The sequence below is a fragment of the Eurosta solidaginis genome, chromosome 2 (assembly GCF_040869045.1).
Source record: "Eurosta solidaginis isolate ZX-2024a chromosome 2, ASM4086904v1, whole genome shotgun sequence".
Classification (NCBI taxonomy): Eukaryota; Metazoa; Arthropoda; class Insecta; order Diptera; family Tephritidae; genus Eurosta; species Eurosta solidaginis.
In genome coordinates this window covers 36,645,231-36,666,596 of record NC_090320.1, presented here as the reverse complement: position 1 = coordinate 36,666,596, position 21,366 = coordinate 36,645,231, and the positions used below count along the sequence as shown (strand labels likewise).

Below are 21,366 nucleotides of genomic sequence, written 5' to 3'. Positions count from 1 at the left end.
TTTCAACACACACACAAAGACAACGCTGCTAAATGCAGTAATCGAGGAAATTACTTAAGTGAACAAGAAAGAAAAAAAAGAAGTAAATTATTTAAGGGAAACGACCAACAAACGAAAAGTTTTTGAAAACTTGTACAAACGTGACATTTTGCGATAAAAAGGAAGAAATGAATGTGCACCTAAATGAAGCGCTATTTCAACTCACCTTTGACTGTGTTCGTACTAGTTTTGTTTGAATTTTATTCGAAAAGCGTTTTAGCACTAATGACCAGTAAAGTTTTGCGCGGAGCTTGTTTTTGTGCAAATTTTCGTTAATGAATACTGGCTTTTAAAATGTATATTAACTTTTAATTGATAACTAAAAAAAGTTGGCAAGTATGGATATTTAAGTTTCTGTTGGAGACAGTATTAAAAAAAATGTTACGTATACGCAATGGATAGATACCTAAATAGATTGCTTGACCTAAATAGATTGCTTGATACATATGTATATGTTCTTGGGAATTTTTCAGTAACCACGCCCACTTTTTTATATAAGTATTACAAAATGGTTAAGTCAATTTTTCAAAACGATTCCTCTAACCTTTCGCAAAGTTAGGGGAGCAAGAACGTGAGGCAGTCACATGACTGTTTGCGACTATAGGCATTTTATTGCAAATTGGCGTGACACAATACCTAACGTGAACAAAAAATTTTCAGAACTCTAGCTTTGGTGTCTAACTAGATATTGTTCGTTATAGGTTAGGTTAGGTTGAACTGGGCGCCCTGTGAGAATCTAACATAGACCGAATGATTACATAGTGTTACCATAAGTTTGTTTAACGACCAAACTGAAAAACCATATCAAAAACCAGGTCCTATGTTATGAAATAAGTCCGTCCCCTTGGCAAATACTAGGAGCTTTTTAATACCTATGCAACTTGCTACTTATAGATCTAACAGCTGCATCACTATTTATAGCTGTAGTCTTAGCTCATTTTATTTTAATTTCGATTTTTAATCTAATTTTGATTTTGATTTTAATAAATTTAGATTTAGATTTTTAATTTGATTTTGAGTTTGAATTTGGTTTGATTTCGAATTTTGACTTGAGTTTGATTTTGAATTTGACTTCGATTTTGATTTTGATTTTATTTTTGATTTTAATTTTAGTTCTGATTCTGATTTTGATTTTTCTTATGATTTTGAATTTGAATTTCAGTTTGAATTCGATTTCGATTTGGATGCTGTTTTTGGTTTTCATATTAAATTTGTATACCCAGTTGAGCAGAGCTCACAGAGTATATCAACTTTGATTGAATAACGGTTGGTTGTACGGGTATAAAGGAATCGAGATAGATATAGACTTCCATATATCAAAATCATCAGGGTCGAAAAAAAATTTAATTGAGCCATATCCGTCCGTCTGTCCATTAACACGATAACTTGAGTAAATTTTTAGGTATCTTGATGAAATTTGGTACGTAGGTTCCTGAGCACTCATCTCAGATCGCTATTTAAAATGAACAATATCGGACTATAACCACGCCCACTTTTTCGATATCGAAAATTTCGAAAAACCGAAAAAGTGCGATAATTCATTACCAAAGACGGATAAAGCGATGAAACTTGGTAGGTGAGTTGTACTGATGACGCTGAATAGAAAATTAGTAAAATTTTGGACAATGGGCGTGGCACCGCCCACTTTTAAAAGAAGGTAATTAAAAATTTTTGCAAGCTGTAATTTGGCAGTCGTTGCAGATATCATGATGAAATCTGGCAGGAACGTTACTCCTATTAATATATGTATGCTTAATAAAAATTAGCAAAATCGGAGAACGACCACGCCCACTTTTAAAAAAAATTTTAACAAAAAATTTAATATCTTTACAGTATATAAGTCAATTATGTCAACATTCAACTCCATTAATGATATGGTGCAACAAAATGCAAAAATAAAAGAAAATTTCAAAATGGGCGTGGCTCCGCCCTTTTTCATTTAATTTGTCTAGGATACCTTTAATGCCATAAGTCGAACAAAAATTTACCAATCCTTGTGAATTTTGGTAGGGGCTTAGATTCTGGGACAGTAACTTATTTCTGTGAAAAAGGGCGAAATTGATTGAAGCCACGTCCAGTTTTTATACACAGTCGACCGTCTGTCCTTCAGCTCGACCGTTAACACGATAACTTGAGCAAAAACCGATATATCTTTACTAAATTCAGTTCACGTACTTATCTGAACTCACTTTGTATTGGTATAAAAAATGGCCGAAATCCGACTATGACCACGCCACGCCCACTTTTTCGATATCGAAAATTACCAAAAACGAAAAAAATGCCATAATTCTATACCAAATACGAAAAAAGGGATGAAGCATGGTATTTGGATTGGTTTATTGACGCAAAATATAACTTTAGAAAAAAACTTTGTAAAATGCGTGTGACACCTACCATATTAAGTAGAATGAAATGAAAAAGTTCTGCAGGGCGAAATAAAAAACCCCTGAAATCTTGGCAGGAATACTGTTCGTGGTATTATATATATAAATAAATTAGCGGTATCCAACAGATGATGTTCTGGGTCACCCTGGTCCACATTTTGGTCGATATCTGGAAAACGCCTTCACATATACAACTACCACCACTCCCTTTTAAAAGCCTCATTAATACCTTTAATTTGATACCCATATCGTACAAACCCATTCTAGAGTCACCCTGGTCCACCTTTATGGCGGTATCTCGAAAAGGCGTGCACCTATAGAACTAAGGCCCACTCCCTTTTAAAATGTTCATTAACCCCTTTCATTTGATACCCATATCGTACAAACAAATTCTAGGGTCCCCCTGTTCCACCTATATGGCGATATCTGGAAACGGCATCCACCTATGGAACTAAGGACCACTCCTTTTTAAAATACTCATTAACACCTTTCATTTGATACCCATATCGTACAAACAAATTCTAGAGTCAACCCTGATCCACCTTTATGGCGATATCCCTAAATAGCGTCCACCTATAGAACTATGGCCCACTCCCTTATAAAATACTCTTTAATTCCTTTCATTTGATACACATGTCATACAAACACATCCCAGGGCTACCCTCGGTTCATTTTCCTACATGTTTATTTTCCCTTATGTTGTCACCATAGCTCTCAACTGAGTATGTAATGTTCGGTTACACCCGAACTTAACCTTCCTTACTTGTTAATTTTGACTTTGATTTTAATTTTGACTTTGATATTGTTTTTGAATTTCAATTTGATTTCGATTTTGATATTAATTCTGATTTTGATTTAGGGTTTGATTTTGGTTCTGATTTTCATTTCTATTTTAAATTTCAGTTTCATCTTCATTTACCTTTTCATTTCCTCATTTTCCTTTTCTTTTTATTTTTTATTTTTTAAAATGTTTTATTTTATTTTCTGTTTCTTTTAATTTTTCTCTTTCTTTCTTGTGCGTTTCTTTTTCATTTTCTTCTTCTTTGCTTTCTTCTGCCTTTTCCCAGTTTTTCTTATATTTTCTAATTCTATTTTGTTTTCTCTCCCTCAAATGCAATTTCACCAGAAATTATCCTGTCATTTTATGGCAGCCTAACTATTTATTTTCCTTTCCTTCTGAATTGAAACTCATTTTTTATGAACAATAAAAAGTCACCAAACCAATAAACAACTAATAAAATAAGGGAAAACCAATTTAACCCATTCTCAATAAGCAAATAACCATAATACGCACGTGGCAAAGCTGCCAACTATGTGAAAATTGATATTAACATCGACCTGGGTTACAAGAGGGTTAGTAAAACTAGTTTACTGTGTTATGAAATCTACTACAAACTACAATTTTGAAAGGAAGTGAGATAAGTACACACATAATAACGGCATATTTTTGAATGACAGGGCTGACAAGATGTATGTAAATATTGAGAGGTCGCTGACTCTAACGCACATTCCACGTACAGCCTTTAAAAAAAAGCAAATAGAAATAGAAATTATATCTCGGTAATAACATTTTCGTACCTTTTAACAAATAGATTCAAAAATATTTGGGAATCCATAGCGCGTGCACGGAAGCGGAGACATGTAATTTTCATAAAGTCAGATAAACTTGGGTGTTATGGTTGATGGTTGGCGTATTCAACAGTTTATTTATGTACTTCACACCATAAAATTAGGGCCTTGTTATGTCGAACGCTGTGTTATGCGAACGCTAATAAGTCCAAGAAGTCGCGCCAGCCGATTCTTCGTTAAGATTACTGGCGCCATTTGGTAGGTTAGGTTAGGTTAGGTTAGGTGGTAGCTGCCCTGATAAGGGAAGCTCACTGGGACAATATGCAGGCCCGTTGTGATACAACATATAATAAAATAACGGTGACGTAGATATAGATACTTAGAAAATCGTTGGATAGCAACTATAAAGTTCCGAATAATACCCATCTCAACTTTGGATAAATCCTCGGGAGATCCAAGTGAGTCGCGACCGAAGTACTTTCGCCTAGTCTGGCAAAAGCTGGTCAATCAAGCATAAAGTAATTTGGTGATTCCACCTCATCATCCTCCATACAGCTACAGCAGGATGGAGTTTCCAGTATATTGAGACGTACTGCATGGATGCCCATGGGACAGTAGCCTGTCAAAACCCCAATGACTATTGACAGGTGAGCCTTAGTGAACCCATTTTATTTCAGCAGAATTCCTGTCGTCCACTTGCGGCCAGAAAGATCTGGCTACCCTGCAAGAGGTGGTGTCCCCCAACGTTTGCTGAGTTGACTCGAGGCCCAGCTATGGCGGAGCAAACCACAGGTGGCCAGCGGAATCCCGAAATCCCTACAACCATCTTCATCCGGTTCAGTTATTCCGATGCGGGCTAAAATATCCGCTTGACAGTTGCCCGGGATATCACTATGGCCAGGGACCCAGATAATCTTAATTATAAAATAGTTCGATACAATCGCAAGCGAGGTCACTCCCAAACCACCCTCGATCTCACTGTAGTTGAACTCAAGGCCTTGATAGCCGCGCCATTTGGCAACACAAATAAAACTTAAATCGTTTATTACCTGGTCCTTTCAGCGTGGTAAGGGTCGTTTTCTTCCTCTGCTTCTGTAGGCGGGCTCCGTTAATAATACCTTTTAAGGAGCAGATGATGATGATGTTGTTGATATCTGCGTAATGATCGTACAGCTTATCATTAAATCTTCGTCGGTACTGGTCGACGTCAGCGCATGGAGGTCCGTAAATAGGGTGTTCAGGCCGGTAATATCAATGCCGTCAATAATTGCACACTATTATAGAACATTGTTACAGAGTGGTTCAGTTCCACAGTTGATATAATTAACTCCAGCATCAAAATACAGAAATTGTAGGAAAGGTGATCGTCCTGTATGAAACTTTACTTAATTTCAAACCACTCGTGGAGGTTACTTTCCAATTCGAAATGAGCTGATGGTGGTGCTTCACGTCGTTTTGCCCAACTGTTGAAGTTTTGCAGGGTAACCGAATTCAGACATAGCGGCATACAGGCAGCTCCTTTTCGTGCTCTCGAAGGCGGTCTTAAAGTCGACGAAGATGTGATGTGTGTAAATTCTTTTTTCGCGGGTTTATTTTTAAGATTTGGTGCATTTGTTATACTGGTTTCACACAGACGGCTTATTGAATAATAAAGGCAGTTTTCTACATTAAGACGCTTATTGAGCTCAATCTTCCCTACAAAATTCGAATCTATAATTATTTCATTAGTGACTAATCGAATGCCTAATCAAGTCAAAAGCACAATGCAACTCTGTTGGGAGCATTCAGTTTCTTGGTTTTTGGTGTGTTAAGTGCTTAAAAATGTCATTTGTCAAAGTAAATGCCATTGTCTGTCATATAGCATTGTCATATTATTCGCTTGACATTTCATCCTTCATACTAATCGAGCAGTTACTTCTGTGTGAAAGCAAAAACTTTACGATTTCATTAGAAGGTGAAATGAGATCATTAAGTTTCTGTGTGAAAACAGTATTAGATTCATCAGGTCTGACGCTACACTGATAAGGTCCAATCAGCCGATTCACAGGACCTTTTGCAAGATCCCCTTTCTTGTAGACTGTGCAAACACCTAGATTTCAATCGCTGGACATGCACTCGTCAGATCGTATTTTGCACAGAAGTTTATACACGCGGTTTAACAGCCCCTTGCCGCCTCTTCCTTCCCACTCTCTGAACATCGGTTACCAGGTCGCCGCTTTTGTTTTCACAGGAGTTTGCCTATAGCTTAAAACCTTCGATTTATTTTTGGTAAAATTTGTGGGCGTTATTCCTCGTAGCTAGCAGCTTAAGCTTCTCGCACCCACGCCTTTCTGTTTTCTTCTTGTAAAGGCGTCTCGCTTCTCTTATCAACTTGCGTTAGCGTCCACATACTATACTTGTTGCGCTCGCTTTTAACTTAGTCCTTCAGGCAGCGTCTTTCTTTTCGGTTGCAACGCGGCATTCTTCATCTTGTCATTTGTGTTTTCGTAGTCGCCGGTAGCCAATTATTTCCTCGGCGGCGGTACGAAGTGCGTTAGAGATATGATGACACTGCTCCTGTATTCCATCGGGCTGACTTGTGCTCTCAGTGTGAAAATGTGACAGTCGAGTTCGGTGGCTTCGCATTTTACATAATAAGCACCTTAAAGTGCGATTTCACTATCCCATATATTTTTTTCATTTATTTTAGCAGCGCTGTTTGCTCATAAAAATGTGTTTATTTGCTAAACATGTTTTTGTAATATTCACATGTATTTTCTGTCCCCATTGAAGGTAACATACTTTTAGGCGCATTTTTTACACTTCTTGGTGAACAGCTGTCATAAAAAAATGTTATAAAAAACTGCTTTGGCGCGCAATCAAAAGTTTAAGTCAATTTTATGAGTTTTCTATGGCTGTACTTGGTGTTAAGGTAGATTTTAATGTGCGAATACCTATATAAGTACGAAGAGAGAACGTAATTGGGGGCTGGATAATTACACTCATGTATAAGTGTGTGTGTGTGAGTTTGTGGTAAATATTCCTAAGTAACTTTTCTCATGCTGGATATTAGTTATTGGTTTTCGGCCTCAAATCAAATTGCTTACAAAAGTTTTGTCAGTGACGCTAATACGGTATGCTGTTTGTGATTTTCTTTTGATAAGGTTTTTTTTTTGATTTTCTTGTTCACAGAACGCCGAAGTTCTTTGTAATTTATATGCCTGCAACGTATGATGATTCGTTGTGAAAGCACTTGTACTTTCTTGAGCCTGCGAAATTACCGATCGGCAGGTATGACCATGGAATTTGCATTCAAAGTTTTGGCCCAAGTAGTGTTTGCCAGTGAAAAATGCTGGAAAGTTGGGCATAAAGTGACTGGATGATTTCAACTCACAACTTTTATAGCTGCCGTATCTGAATAGATATTAAATTCCCTTATTAAAGCGGCCGATAGGATCTCATCTACGGCATTCTTTATTGGGAAGACCTCTGCCTGGAAGACGCTGCAGTGATCGGGCAGCCTAATTTTCCGACTACCACCGAGTTTATGGTAAAATACTCTTACCCTACCATCCGTACGTGAATAGGCTCACCAGACTCTAGTCTTGTATTAATTCCTTATTCCCTTCATCCCTTGCGGCAATGTTAGTGGTGAATGAAGCAAAAGGAGCCAGGGATGAAGTCAAAGTCGGTGAAAAATATAGAGTGTGGCGTCGCGAAGCCGTGTTGCCGCCGAAAGTACCTAACACTGCAATACAGCACAACCGGTACTTTCCCAATAGTGGGTGGCCAAAATTCAGGAATCTTGTACCTCCGCGAAAACAAATTGAGCTCAGATTTGATGGGGTTGGCAGCTATTCCTCATGATTCAGACTGTATTCGAACCTCTGACAAGAATTGTCAGCTCACCGGCATAAAGCACCACTTGGCAGCCCCTATCCCAAGGTCTAGAAGCAGATAATACATTACCACAACTCAAAGCAGAGGTGAAAGAACTCCCCCAGTGGCGTGTTCCTTAGAAACCCAAGAAAATCCGTAACGCTCATGTCCCAGTTTCCATTCTCTCTCAGGTACCCCAGTACAGCAGGTTAGAGGATCTTCCTGTGCCTGACAGACTCGTTATTTTATTACACGTTTTCCTAGTAGATGCAGAGGAGTAAGACGTGAGGGGGAGAGAAAATGAAATCGCAAGTACTGAGAACTTGCGAAGCAGGAAAGTTAGCCAATTGTGTGGAATTTCGAACTATGCAATTAAGGAAATATGCAGTAATGAAGTAGCATAGAGGACAGATGGTTTGACCTATGTTATTATTATATCTAATTAATGTTAATGCGAGAGTTTAAATGTCCAAATATTTCGATATCTTCAATAAAAGCTCAATAAATAGCTGTATGTATGACTGGTAACAGCTATTTTTTTGGGGAAAAGTGGGACGTTACATATCCTCTCCACTGGGCACCCTTTATTTTTAAAACGCTTCAACTATGAGCAATAGATCTAGACCAATGACATTTGGCACGCGTATGGTTCAAAGAGCGAAGCTATTTCGGGAAAGTGAACAATATCAATATCGATTTATTTTCGTTAAGAAATCGATATTTCTTTCAATAACAAATCGATAACTTTTCGTTAAAAAATAGTTATTTATTCGCCAACACATCGATTACATTTTGATTGCCAATCGATATGTTTCGTTAACAAATCGATAAATTTTTGATTTTATCGTCGAGAAAAGTTATAATTGGTAACAGCCCGATAACTGGTCGATAGCAAACCAACAAAATGCCGATAATAATAATAGTCCGATAAATTTCCAATTTTCTAAACATCTAAAAAACACCAAAATGATTCCGAAATAGTCGCTAGCAAAATCTTGTAATCGGCGGCCGCCGTGGTGTGATGGTAGCGTGCTCCGCCTACCACACCGACTATCCTGCGTTCACACCCGGGCAAAGGAACATCAAAATTTTCGAAACAAGTTTTTAAATTAGAAGAGAATTTTTCTAACCGGGGTCGCCCCTCGGCAGTGTTTGGCAAGCGCTCCGGGTGTATTTCTGCTATGAAAAGCTCTCAGTGAAAACTCGTCTGCCTTGCAGATGCCGTTCGGAGTCGGCATGAAACAAGTAGGTCCCGTCCCGCCAATTTGTATGAAAAAATAAAAAGGAGCACGACGCAAATTCGAAGAGAAACTCAGCCTAAAATCTCTTCGGAGGCTATCGCGTCTTACATTAATTTTTTTTTATAATCTTGTAATGATTTCGAAATAGGTCCGAAATAATCACAAGAGCATTCCATAACAATCCGGAAACAGTCCCAAAATTGTCGGTGCAAATAGTCCCGAAAATTTTTTTTCAAAACTATCCTCAAAAGTGATTTCGGAATAATCTTAACATTACTACAAAATAGGCTCGAAATGCTCCAAAAATTGTCCCCGAATAGTGCAGAAATTATATAAAATTAGTATTGTAAATAATGTCTGCATCACCCAGAAAATGTACTATGGAAACGTGGTATGGTTTATCTATTTTGAATTTTTGAGGAATAACGATTATTTGCAGATACTTATAATAACATAATGTTAAGCTCACATTTTGTTAGTTATAGCAGAGCAGACGAGAGATTTGCCAATCCTCGATCGCAAAATAAAAGTTTAAGAGATGGTGAGAAAACATTAGAAAGTAGAAATTAATCACTGAGAAAGAGAAATTAAAGAAAAAAGGCAAAAAAAAAAAAGACCAAAATATCCCTTTTTTGTGCTAGGATATCGATTGTTATCCGTGATAAATTATGCTTAACCATTGAATGCAATCTCTGCGATATAGTCCTTAAACGATTCCACAAGAAATGCCATTCAGCGCCGAAATAATGCCAGAAACTATCACATAACAGCTCCCATGTAGTCACGAAAAATTGCAAAAAAGCAATGCCAATAGCATCCTAACTCGAAATTTCTTCCGAAAACAATCCCGAAAAGATATCTTTGATAATCCCGCAACGATATCGAAATGGTATGTGTTAATACATATGTATTTACCTTAGACTGAGTAGATTTATTAACCGATATGGCGCCATCGATTTTTCGATAGGATTTGGTTTAGTTCCACTACGCATACCCACAAAAATTATTTTCGAGCCTGCGAAATTTCATTTTTTTGACTTTTTTCTGACTTTGATTTTTTAGGTCATGACGTACTAAAAAAATTTTCATTAGATTATAAAATTTTCATGTATACCCTGTCCGACCCAAATATGTCCGCTAAAAACGTTGTCGATAACAGTTTTTTTAAAAAAAAACCGGGTTTAGCGGACATTTTTGGGTCGGACAGGGTATACATATGAAACGTTTTTAGTAGGTCATGAAAAAAACCTTGAAAATCAAAGTCGATAAAAAGTTAACAAAAAAAATTGATATGAGTTAATCGGGGATTGCCCGTATTGCTCTAAATGCATGAAAACATTTATTTGAAACAATTTTTAATTTTATAATTTATTTAATAATTTGGGAAGAATTTAAACAACGTGACATCAGGACGGACAAGGCGACAGCTGTTTCGATTATACCTTGTAAATATCTTCAAAGCCTTTTCTCCCGGGAGTGGGATTTGAACTCGCACTCCTACGATAGTTGAAAGTGTTACAAACGCATTCAGCCACGTCATGCCTTAGTTGTTGTAAAGTTTTTACCAATTGCCTTGTCTGCATATTCAATCTTTTACACACTGCACTGCAAATTTATTTTCGCAGGCTCGATAATTATTTTTTTGGGTATGTGTAGTGGAACTTTTTTCTGAGCCCAAATCCTATCGAAAAATGGATGGCGCGATATCGGTTAACTTTCGTCTATACAAATGGACCCACCCTAATGTACTTATATATGGGGTATTCCATCCCATTTCGACCAATTTTGAATTTTTTTGTATTTTTTCCGAAAAGTACATTTAAAAACAAATTAAAAAAAAAAAAAGATCCCAAACGGTCAATTTTTGAAAAAGTTATAGCATTTTGAAAACAAAAACGGTGTTTTTTTAAAAATTCATAACTTTTTTTGAGTTGGATGAAAAAATTTGAAAAACTTCTGAAAAACGTCTTTCGTAAGCTAGAAAAAGAAGAAAAACTTTCAGCCAATTCTAAAGGGGTCGGGTTCAAAATTGGTCGAAATGGGATGGAATACCCCATATATATACAAAGTAGTTTAAGTAAAGGTAATAAGTGTATACGTTTTGTAAGCATAAGCATTATACACTACGAGTAATAAGAAGTAAAAACAAGTAAGGGTGCCTAAGTTCGGGTGGAACCGAACATTTAATACTCAGCGTGAATTTCAGTTGTACAGTTCATTTCAGACACGATTCCCAAAAAAGTAAGGAAGCCTAAGTTCGGGTGTATAAACTTATTGCTAATATATACCTTATTATTCTAGTCTACGATCCTTTTAAACATCTTTTATATAAAGGGCACTGCCACGCCCATTATCAAATAGTTTAGTTTTTTCCCATTTCTTGTTATATATACACTTGGGAAAAGAAACACCATTGACATAAAGCTTATTTTTGCAAAGATATAGCATATTTAATTCGTACACGACCTTTTTAAAAACTTTTATTTAAAGTGGGCGTGGTCCTGAACCGATTTCGTTAATTTTTCTTCGAAGCATTCTTTATAGTAAAGACAACCTCTCTGCCGAATTTTGATATGATAGGTTTAATGGTCTTTGATTTATTATTAACAATATTTGTAAAATTGATTTTATCACAAGTGGGTGGTGGCACGCCCATTTTCCAATTTTTATGAAGAGTCTCAACATCAGTCGACACATTAAATTTGGAACAATCTAGGTGTATTATTTACTAAATAATACAATCAGGACTTTTGTGTTTTCCAAAATGTTATATATAAAAAAATGTTATATATAAAAGCTCATTTTTATAGCGATGGGAAATGAGTGCAAAGGAACCCATATATTGATTTATTTTGTATCGTTGATTTTCCTACAGGGTGAATAATTGATGTATACTGGAACAATTTTCCGTCATCCCTTGTCAAATTTGGTTTCGAGACAAACCGCGCGGCGTTGTGCCATCATCATCAGTGTCGAATTTCGTTCTGATCTGCTTTTGTCGTTTGTCTTGTATATATAGTTCGTAGCTACATGAGCAGGTATTGTCAAAGTGGATGCTTGTGTATATTTATGTGTATGTGCCGATGGTAGTTTATACTGATCGATTTGTGTGGCTGACTGAGGCAGGTAAAAGTCAGTAATTTTAGTCGTTTGACCTTCTTTGTGGGTTTGTTGCTTTGGTGCATTTATTGTTTTGTGTTTATTTGTTGTTTTGGGAACCAGCATCAACACTAGCAACAATATCAGCACTGTAATCCAGCGAAGAATCAATCTTGCCAATAAATGCTACTTTGGACTAGGTAGGCAATTGAAAAGTAAAGTCCTCTCTCGGCGAACGAAAATCATACTCTACAAGTCACTTATCGTACCCGTACTGCTATATGGGGCAGAAGCATGGACCATGACAACAGCAGATGAAGCGGCTTTGGGAGTGTTCGAGAGAAAAGTTCTTCGAAAGATTTATGGACCTCTACGCGTTGGCGATGGCGAGTACCGAAGAAGATTTAACGATGAGCTGTACGAGCTATACGCAGACATCAACATAGTCCAGCGAATTAAAACGCAGCGGCTGCGCTGGCTAGGCCATGTTATGCGAATGAAAGATGATGCTCTGGCCAAAAAAGTGTTTCTATGGGAACCCGCTTACGGAAGCAGAGGTAGAGGGCGGCCCCCACTACGTTGGAAGGACCAGGTGGAAAACGATTTACACTCCCTTGGTGTGACCAATTGGCGCCGGTTGGCGGAGCGAAGGAGCAACTGGCGCACCTTGTTGGACGGCCATAAGCGTTTAGACGGTTAAGCGCCAATTAAGTAAGTAAGTAGGTTTATTTGTTGTTGTGTGTTTGGCTGTTGTTTCTTGTAAACAAGTTTTAAAGGCTCAAATACTGTGCCAGAAATTGTGTTTATCTGTTTTTTTTTTATTATTCTACCGTGGAATGTTTTCTGTTAGCAGATTACGTTTTCTAGTACGTTCAGACGGCGATCTTTTGCATAAATGTGAAGAACCCTGACTGTTTTATTGATGTTTGCTGGGAAACATTAATTTTCGACCATGAGATTCGCGAAGTAGGATTCTGGTACAAGGTTTGAATTCCGTGTTTTTTTTTTGTTGTAATCTCTAAACCTCGTTCTTATTTGCTGTCCTGTTTGTCCTATGTAACTGTGTTGGCATCTGCAGGTAAGTTTGTATACGCCGTGGTTGCCAAACGATCTTTTGAGTTAGTGTTAGTTCTTAGTTTTCGCTCTAGATTTTAAAACGGTGTGTTAATGTTGTTTTTTTCTTTGTTTTAAAAAGTTTGCCAATTTATATGTTCCTTTTCCAGTATAGCGGCCACCGTGGTGTGATGGTAGCGTGCTCCGCCTATCACACCGTATGCCCTGGGTTCAACTCCCGGGCAAAGCAACATCAAAATTTTAGAAATAAGATTTTTCAATTAGAAGAAAATTTTTCTAAGCGGGGTCGCCCCTCGGCAGTGTCTGGCAAGCGCTCCGATTGTATTTCTGCCATGAAAAGCTCTCAGTGAAAACTCATCTGCCTTGCAGATGCCGTTCGGAGTCGGCATAAAACATGTAGGTCCTGTCCGGCCAATTTGTAGGGAAAAATCAAGAGGAGCACGACGCAAATTGGAAGAGAAGCTCGGCCTTAGATCTCTTCGGAGGTTATCGCGCCTTACATTTATTTTATTTTTTATTTTCCAGTATATGTCATAGTCGTCCAGGTGTTATTATTTTCCTTTTCGTTATTTCTTTTTGTTTCTCCAATTGTCTTTCTCAGCTTATCTACTACTGCTTTTTTATATCCGTTGTTTGCAGCGATATTATATATGACTTCAAGCTCTCTATTATATGCTTCTTGTGTAAGAGGTATTCCTTCAGGTCTACCAAATGGCTTAATGCTGCATTTTTATGCTGTTGGGTGTGATTTGAGGTATTATGTATTATTGTGTCGGTGGCCGGTGGCTTTCTATATATGTTGCAGTGAAATCTTTTGGCAACTTCAATATTTATCATAAGGTCAAGATAGTTGATTCCTCCGTATTTTTCAGTTTCCATTGTGAATTTTATATTTCCGTGCTGCTTGTACAGTACCGTACAAAATCTTCGTTATTAGTAGTTAAAACGCATATTATGTCATCCACGTATTTAGCATCAGTTCCTGTATGTACTTTTCTTCAAGATTTTGCATGAACACCTCCATAAGAATGGCTGACCGTTTTTTTGTCTACATACCATATACCAAATTTCAATAAGATATCTGAATATGTATTCAAGTTATCGTATGTAGAGACAGACGGACGGACGTACTATTCCTTTTTTCATCCTGAGCATTTTGATATTTGGAAGTCTATATTTATCTCGATTCGTTTATACCGTTACGATCAACCGCTATGTTACCAAAGTTAGTATATACTCTTGTGCGCAAAGCAAGCTGAGTATAAAAAAAAAAAACAACAAAACAAAATAAAACAACATTTCGCAAACAAATGCATAAAATAGTAAAATATGCAATGTAGGCACAATGCGAGACTTAATTAATTATTCGCAATCATCAACATACTGTAATTTATTATAAGTTAAAAGTTTAAGATATTTATGTTAGCGCAAGCATTTTATTTGTATAAATATTACTTAAATAAAGAACAGTGTGCAGAAAAGAACTAGCGCTCGTATATGCATAATGAAAATAAATTCCCGAAAATTCCGGTCTTAATGGACTTTAATCTCGGGATTGTTGAAGATAGCATTTTAATATCCTCTTAAATCATTAAAAACTTGTTTCTCGGATAACCCCGTTTTAAGAGGAACACAAGCATCACCTTGGGCATCAAAGTATATGAATAAATAGATGGGAAGATTTTTGTTATTCGCGTTTAAGGGGTTCTATTGCACAGAACCTTAATCTAAAGTCAGAGTTTCCAAAATGATTCAGGTTTTCGAGTTATTCGTGTCTAAAATTGCCAAAAGAGCCTTTTTCTGTTATGTCACAGGGTGACAAAAATCCAAAAAATTATTTAGTCAGTAACAGCACTATAATTTCTTAATAGTTTCGGCGTAGTGAACGCGGATCTGAGTCAAAGTAGTCCCGGAACTTCGAGTTTTTGAGATATTCGAACAAAAAAGCGCAAAAAACATCATTTAGTTATGTATTTTTGTTGGGCCAAGGAAAAATTATATTTTTATTGCTATTTTTGGAGCGGCCGAAAAGCTCCAAAAATAGCAATAAAAATATCATTTAGTTAGAACATTTGTAGTCATGCCACTTCTAGAACTTTTTTTCAGATCAATATGAAAGTACCACTTCTACGCTTCAAAAACGAGCTTTTTTTTTGTTTCTGAGAAATCACCAATTAAAGTTAGCAAGTTTGTCCAATTCGTTAGTGTACTTGCAATTTTGTCAGAAAACATAAAACAGTCCATGCAGGCTAAGTTTGGGACAGAGTGGCGAGTCCCAATTGACCGGTACTCCGGGATTGAACTTACAGATCCCGAAAATCCCGCGAGGCAAAAAATGCAGAGAATCGTCATCCCTAGGGCAGCTACTAAACCCACCAACCCACTATATGATTTATAGTTACGGTGCTGGTACACTAGCTAAATTCAAAACCAATACCATAGCTTACGGCGAGTCGGCCTACAATCCAAAGTTAGTAGACTACGGTGCAATTATATTATTCTTGCTAAAATGTTCGCGCGCGTCAGTTGGACCATTGTATTGATTATTAAAATTTCGCTTGTCAATGGATATTTCAAAGAATTTTCGTCATTCAAAGAATTCAAGAATGCGATTAATAAGAGCTATATACATACATTTGATGAGTTTCGCAGCAAAGAGGCATTCGAACAAAATTTAGTTGTTGTGAAGGAGCATAATAAGTTGTTTGAGAGGGGCGAAAGTAGCTATCGTTTAAGAACCAATATAATGGCCGATATGAATATCGATTCGTATCTTAAAAATTACTTGCGTCTTTTGCGCAGTCATAGATTTGGTTCTGATATCGACTTTAGTTCACCAATTGTTGGATCTTCACTAATGCAAGAAACACCAGAAGCTATAGATTGGCGCGAAAAAGGCTTTAAAACTCAACCAAAAAATCAAAAAACTTGTGGCTCGTGTTACGCTTTCAGCATTGCCGAAAGCATAGAAGGACAGATATTTAAGCGCACTGGGCGTATTTTGCATCTCAGTCCCCAGCAAATTGTCGACTGCAGTGTATCTCACGGTAATAAGGGTTGTACAGGCGGAGCCTTACGTAATACACTAAAATATTTACAGGACACGGGCGGTATTATGCGTGAACAGGATTATAAATATGTATCAAAGAAAGGTAAATGCCAATTTGCTGCAGAATTGGCTATTGTGAATGTAACGTCGTGGGCATTATTACCAAATAAAGATGAGAAGGCAATAGAAGCGGCAGTGGCGCATATCGGTCCTGTTCCAGTCTCCATTAATGCTGCGCCAAAAACTTTCCAGCTTTATAGCGATGGTGTTTACGATGACGACTCTTGTACCGAGGATACGGTCAACCATGCTATGCTTGTGGTGGGATACACTAAAGATTATTGGATTCTGAAGAATTGGTGGGGAGAAATGTGGGGAGAAAATGGCTATATGCGTTTACGGAAAGGAAGAAATTTGTGTGGCGTAGCAAATTACTCTGCGTATTCAATTGTTTAGTAAGGGGTTTTTAAATTTTCAAACACAGTTGGACGAAACTTATAAATATACATATTAATGAAGTTAAATGTGATCTTCTGAAGTAACAAATTAAAGAGGGTTTAGTAAAAAAACAAAAATCCGTTAATAAATTTTTGTTATTTTTAAAGTTTTTTTTACAATTTTGATATGAATATCGATTCGTATCATAAAAATTACTTTGCGGCTTTTGCGCAGTCATCGATTTGGTTCTGATATAGAATTTAGTTCACCATTTGTTGCATCGCTTCTCCGTTGGGTTAACTGGCGTCAATTGGTCACATCAAGGCTCATCGTTGAGGTCTACGAAAAGGTCGTACAGCACATCATGAAATCTTCTTCGGTACCTGCCGTCGCCAACGCGTATAGGACCGTAAATCTTTCGGAGAAATTTTCTCTCCCAGAGTCGCTTTATCTAAAGTTGTCATGGTCGGTGCTTCTACCCTAGCTAAATTCACAATCAATAATATACTCGAGTGGTAGTCTGCCAAGTCGAAATAGTTGGGAATAATTCTAAAAATATTTTTTTTTTCGAGTTTTGTGGAGGAAGGAAGCGCTTTGTGCACTGACAGAATATCACATTGCTGGGGATAACTAGATTACCAAGTATAAGTTATACCCTGCCTCGCCTGGTGTTCGGCCTGGTGTTCGGCGAAGTACACGCATTCGAAGAAGGTGGGACGTACATCATCTAGTTTTCGACAATACACGCAGTTCGGGTTTTCTAATTTTTCCCATTCTATGGTAATAACCGTGTCTGGTTAGAAATTGCGCCATTTAAAAATCAATCTCTATGTGTTCAATTGAGCACTTAGTTCTCTGATCCACTTTCTGTTGCTGTTGGGACACTGTTATTTTCAGCGTCGAATCTATTTTTCTCGCGCCTGTATGGCAACAGCGACAATATATACCAATATGGCTCGCGCAACGACCAGGAAATTTTCAGCCGAGACTGGGCTGCAAGGCGAAGCTATAGGCAGCGCCCCTCTGCGTTGGATCGACTTGAGGGCGGTTCGGTGCTTTTGATATTGCTTTGCTTACGTCCAGATTTCTGCACTATATAATAGTATAGAGTCCGAAGCTGATGCAAACAGCTTCCTGGTACAAGTAAAACAAGCGATACTCATTATTTTGATCCATGTGCTCTTTTTTAAGACTCGATATAGAATGAATTCATTCTAACAATATAACTTAACCCTACCCCAACTGCTTGCGCTTAGCCGCGGGGGTTTAGTTAATATAGTTTGTTGCTAAAGGTGAAGCTTATTGCAACCGATGTGAACTGTTTGGCCATACGTCCAATGGTAGATATATCTTCGGCGTGAGAAGAAAAGCATTGCTAACTTACATGGCTTTGGAGCGCCTTTGTTTGCCATTTATCTACTTAGGTTCGCTATTTTGTGCATATCTCTTTCGTAGTGTAGCCCTACACCTAAATATTTCTTTGAGGTGCCCTCTTCTATTTCATTTTCTGCAACCGTCATATTCCTGATAATCGGAATGTGCTTCTTTGTGGGGATGGCGCTCTTCGTTCTCCATCTATCTATTTCTAATGCGCACGACCTGGTTTAGTTTGAGCTGTGGCGGTTCGAAGTTTCGTGCTGTGATCACAGCTGCCACGTCGTCTGCTAGCGCAACGAGTAAGGTGTTTTCTGGCAGATCCAATCGGAGAAGACTGTCGTTAGTCATATCTGAAAGTAATACCAAAATGATCGAGTCATCGATCGTCACCGTAGATGAATTCTCGGGCTATAATAACTCATCCCAATTGGTACTACCCACTTAACCAAAAAAAAAAAAAAACTTAAAACAACGTGAGCTTACACAAAAAATTATTGACTTCGTTTATTTGTATTTGAAATAAAAAAGTTTACCAAAGCTTTTTTTTAACTACATAATCTTCCAATTTTTTTGGTAAAGTTATTGTTTCCTTATAAAAACCAATACAAACTTCGTTCTCATTAATCATTGTCTGATTTTGTACGATAATTTTGCCATTGAAGCACCAAGTAGCCGAACTACCATCATCTACATTGTCCACTGTGAACTTTGTGCTCTGCACACAAAGTTCAACAGATTCACATAGACGTTGACAATATTCAGTTTCATCGACTTTGCCATATGGAGCTAAGCCCATAATATCCATTTCCTCGCCAATATCTAGATAAAGTGCACATGTGAATTCACCGCCATCATAGCTGCCACAAACGTAAACTTCAAAAAAAGTTGTATATTGTGTAATAAATAGAAGTTTAATACAATGGTTTTTTTCTTTTGTACTCACGTATAAAATCTACAGTTTTAAGCGTTTTACTGAAATCAATGGAACAACAACTATCCATCAAACAATGCCACGCATGCTCTTTCCGACACTCAATTCTTGTGAGGCCAAATGCGACGAGTAGAATTGTTAGCGAAAATTTTAATGCTAAATTGACTGCCATTTCTTTGAGTTGCAACAAGTTTTTAAATTATTAATATGCACCTTTTATAGAATATACTTCATAGACTTCACATACTTAAAATTTTATAAATTAAAAATCGATCGACTGTATAGAATTGCAAAATTTAATTGGCGTGAAATATTTATGATCGTATCAAATTTTTTTTTAGTTAGACAAACGATCAGCGCAGTTCGGTCTACTTACATTCAAATGGCACCTGCTAAAACCAATGCAATTTTTCCGGGAAATTTTTCAAATCCGAAATACACGCGAATAGATTGCCAAACCAGCCCCACAGTATAGGGGCCTTCGTTTAAAAAAATAATAATAAATAATTGGCGTGATTTACATTTCGAAGAGATTTAAGCTGAGCTTCTCTTCCAATTTACGTCTTTTTTTTTATTTTCCCTACAAATTGGCCGACTCCGAACGGCATCTGCAAGGCTGATGAATTATCACTTTGAAGCTTTTCATGGCAGAAATACACTCGAGAGTGATTACTGAATTACTCCCGAGGGGCGACCCCATTTAGAAATTGTTTTTCTAATTAAAAATCTTTAAACTTTTCACTTTACTGTTACATTGAGCACGCTACCCCACGGTTGCCTACGTTATCGGCACGGAAAATAGTATCGCCCAAAGTAAACTACACGTATGTATGGGGCTGTTGCAACTACAGCTTGACGCTTTCTCATTTCCAAATAACTATTCTCAAGTACAAGCGACGTTTTCTCATTTCTCTACTGCGCTTTCGCATTATCATTTCTCATTTACAATTGATTATTGTAATTTCTATATGACGTTTTCGTTTTGACTTCTGACGCTTTCTCATTTCCAACTGACTATTCTCAAATACAAATAGCGCTTTCGAATTTTAATTGTTCGCTCTCATTTCCAAATTACTCTTCCCATTTCGAAGTGATGTCTTCGCAATTACAATTGACTATTCTCATTTCCAATTGATGATTTCGCATTTCCATTTCGCGTTCACATTTCCAAATTACTCTTCTCATATCTCGCAATTTAATTTCACACTTTCTATTTTAAAGTTGACTAATATTGTCAATTGTTAACAAATCTTTTTTCCAACTGATGCTTTCTCAGTCATAAGTAACCATTTTCATTTCCATGTGACAGTTTTTCATTCTATTCGTATACTTAATTGACGCTTTCTCATTTGAAACTCATTCAATAATGGTCTAGATAAACTCAATCGGTTTTTATACCTTTCATGAACATGAAATGGTATATTAACTTTGGTCCGATGTTTGTAACGTTGAGAAATATAGAAGATAGACACACCATTAAGTATACCGAATTGATCAGGGCGACGAACTGAGTTGATATAGCCATGTCCGTCTGTCCGTCCGTCTGTCTGTTTGAACGCAAACTAGTCCCTCAAATTTTGAGATATCTCAATGAAATTTGGTACAAGGATGTATTTGTGTATTATATTAGACATTTGTCGGATCCGTTAGGATCGGACCACTATAACATATATCTCCCATACAACCGATCGTTCAGATAAGACGATTTTGATCATTCCTGTCGCAATTTAGAAAGTACAAACGTGAAACTCGGTGATATATATTTTAATATATCATAGAAGATTTTCTGAAAAAATCACTTTGATCGGAGCTATATATAGTATATATCCCTTACAACCGATCGTTCATATAGAAAGGTTTTTGGCAATTTCTCCCTTAATTTCCAATATAAAAATCTTAAACTTGGTGATATTTATTCTAATATATCATAGAAGATTTCATGAAAAAATTATTTTGATCGGAGCTATATATAATATACATCCCATACAACCGACCGTTCAGATAGGAAGACTTTTGGCCATTTCTCCATTAATTTAGAAAGTATAAACGTGAAACTCGGTGATATATATTTTAATATATCATAGAAGATTTTCTGAAAAAATCACTTTTATCGGAGCTATATATAGTATATATCCCATACAACCGATCGTTCAGATAGAAAGGTTTTTGGCAATTTCTCCCTTAATTTCCAATATAAAAACGTTAAACTTGGTGATATTTATTCCAATATATCATACAAGATTTCATGAAAAAATTATTTCGATCGGAGCTATATATAATTATACATCCCATACAACCGATCGTTCA

The 21,366-nt window shown here is 37.0% G+C and overlaps 3 protein-coding genes across 3 annotated transcripts in view; 2 read left to right on the top strand and 1 right to left on the bottom strand.

Annotated features, from left to right (window-relative positions):
• LOC137239550 (uncharacterized) overlaps nt 1-21,366 on the top strand; it is a 125,010-nt gene that overhangs the window by 36,009 nt on the left and 67,635 nt on the right. The window lies entirely within an intron of this gene.
• On the top strand, nt 15,708-16,882 carry CtsL4 (Cathepsin L4). The gene has a single exon (XM_067764978.1). The coding sequence runs from the start codon at nt 15,774-15,776 to the stop codon at nt 16,767-16,769; it is 996 nt and encodes a 331-aa protein (XP_067621079.1). The 5' UTR covers nt 15,708-15,773; the 3' UTR covers nt 16,770-16,882.
• On the bottom strand, nt 18,597-19,271 carry LOC137239552 (uncharacterized). The gene is made up of 2 exons (XM_067764979.1): nt 19,072-19,271; nt 18,597-19,001 (listed from the first exon to the last, which is right to left on the bottom strand). Exons 1-2 carry the CDS (start codon nt 19,229-19,231, stop codon nt 18,658-18,660), a joined length of 504 nt encoding a protein of 167 aa, XP_067621080.1. The 5' UTR covers nt 19,232-19,271; the 3' UTR covers nt 18,597-18,657.

Bases quoted from the DNA above. Each gene is read 5' to 3' on its own strand.
- CtsL4 (XM_067764978.1), top strand. From the start codon at position 15,774: ATGTTCGCGCGCGTCAGTTGGACCATTGTATTGATTATTAAAATTTCG.
- LOC137239552 (XM_067764979.1), bottom strand. From the start codon at position 19,231: ATGGCAGTCAATTTAGCATTAAAATTTTCGCTAACAATTCTACTCGTC. The intron at 19,002-19,071 runs GTGAGTACAAAA...CTTTTTTTGAAG, and splicing joins TAAAACTGTAGATTTTATAC to TTTACGTTTGTGGCAGCTAT.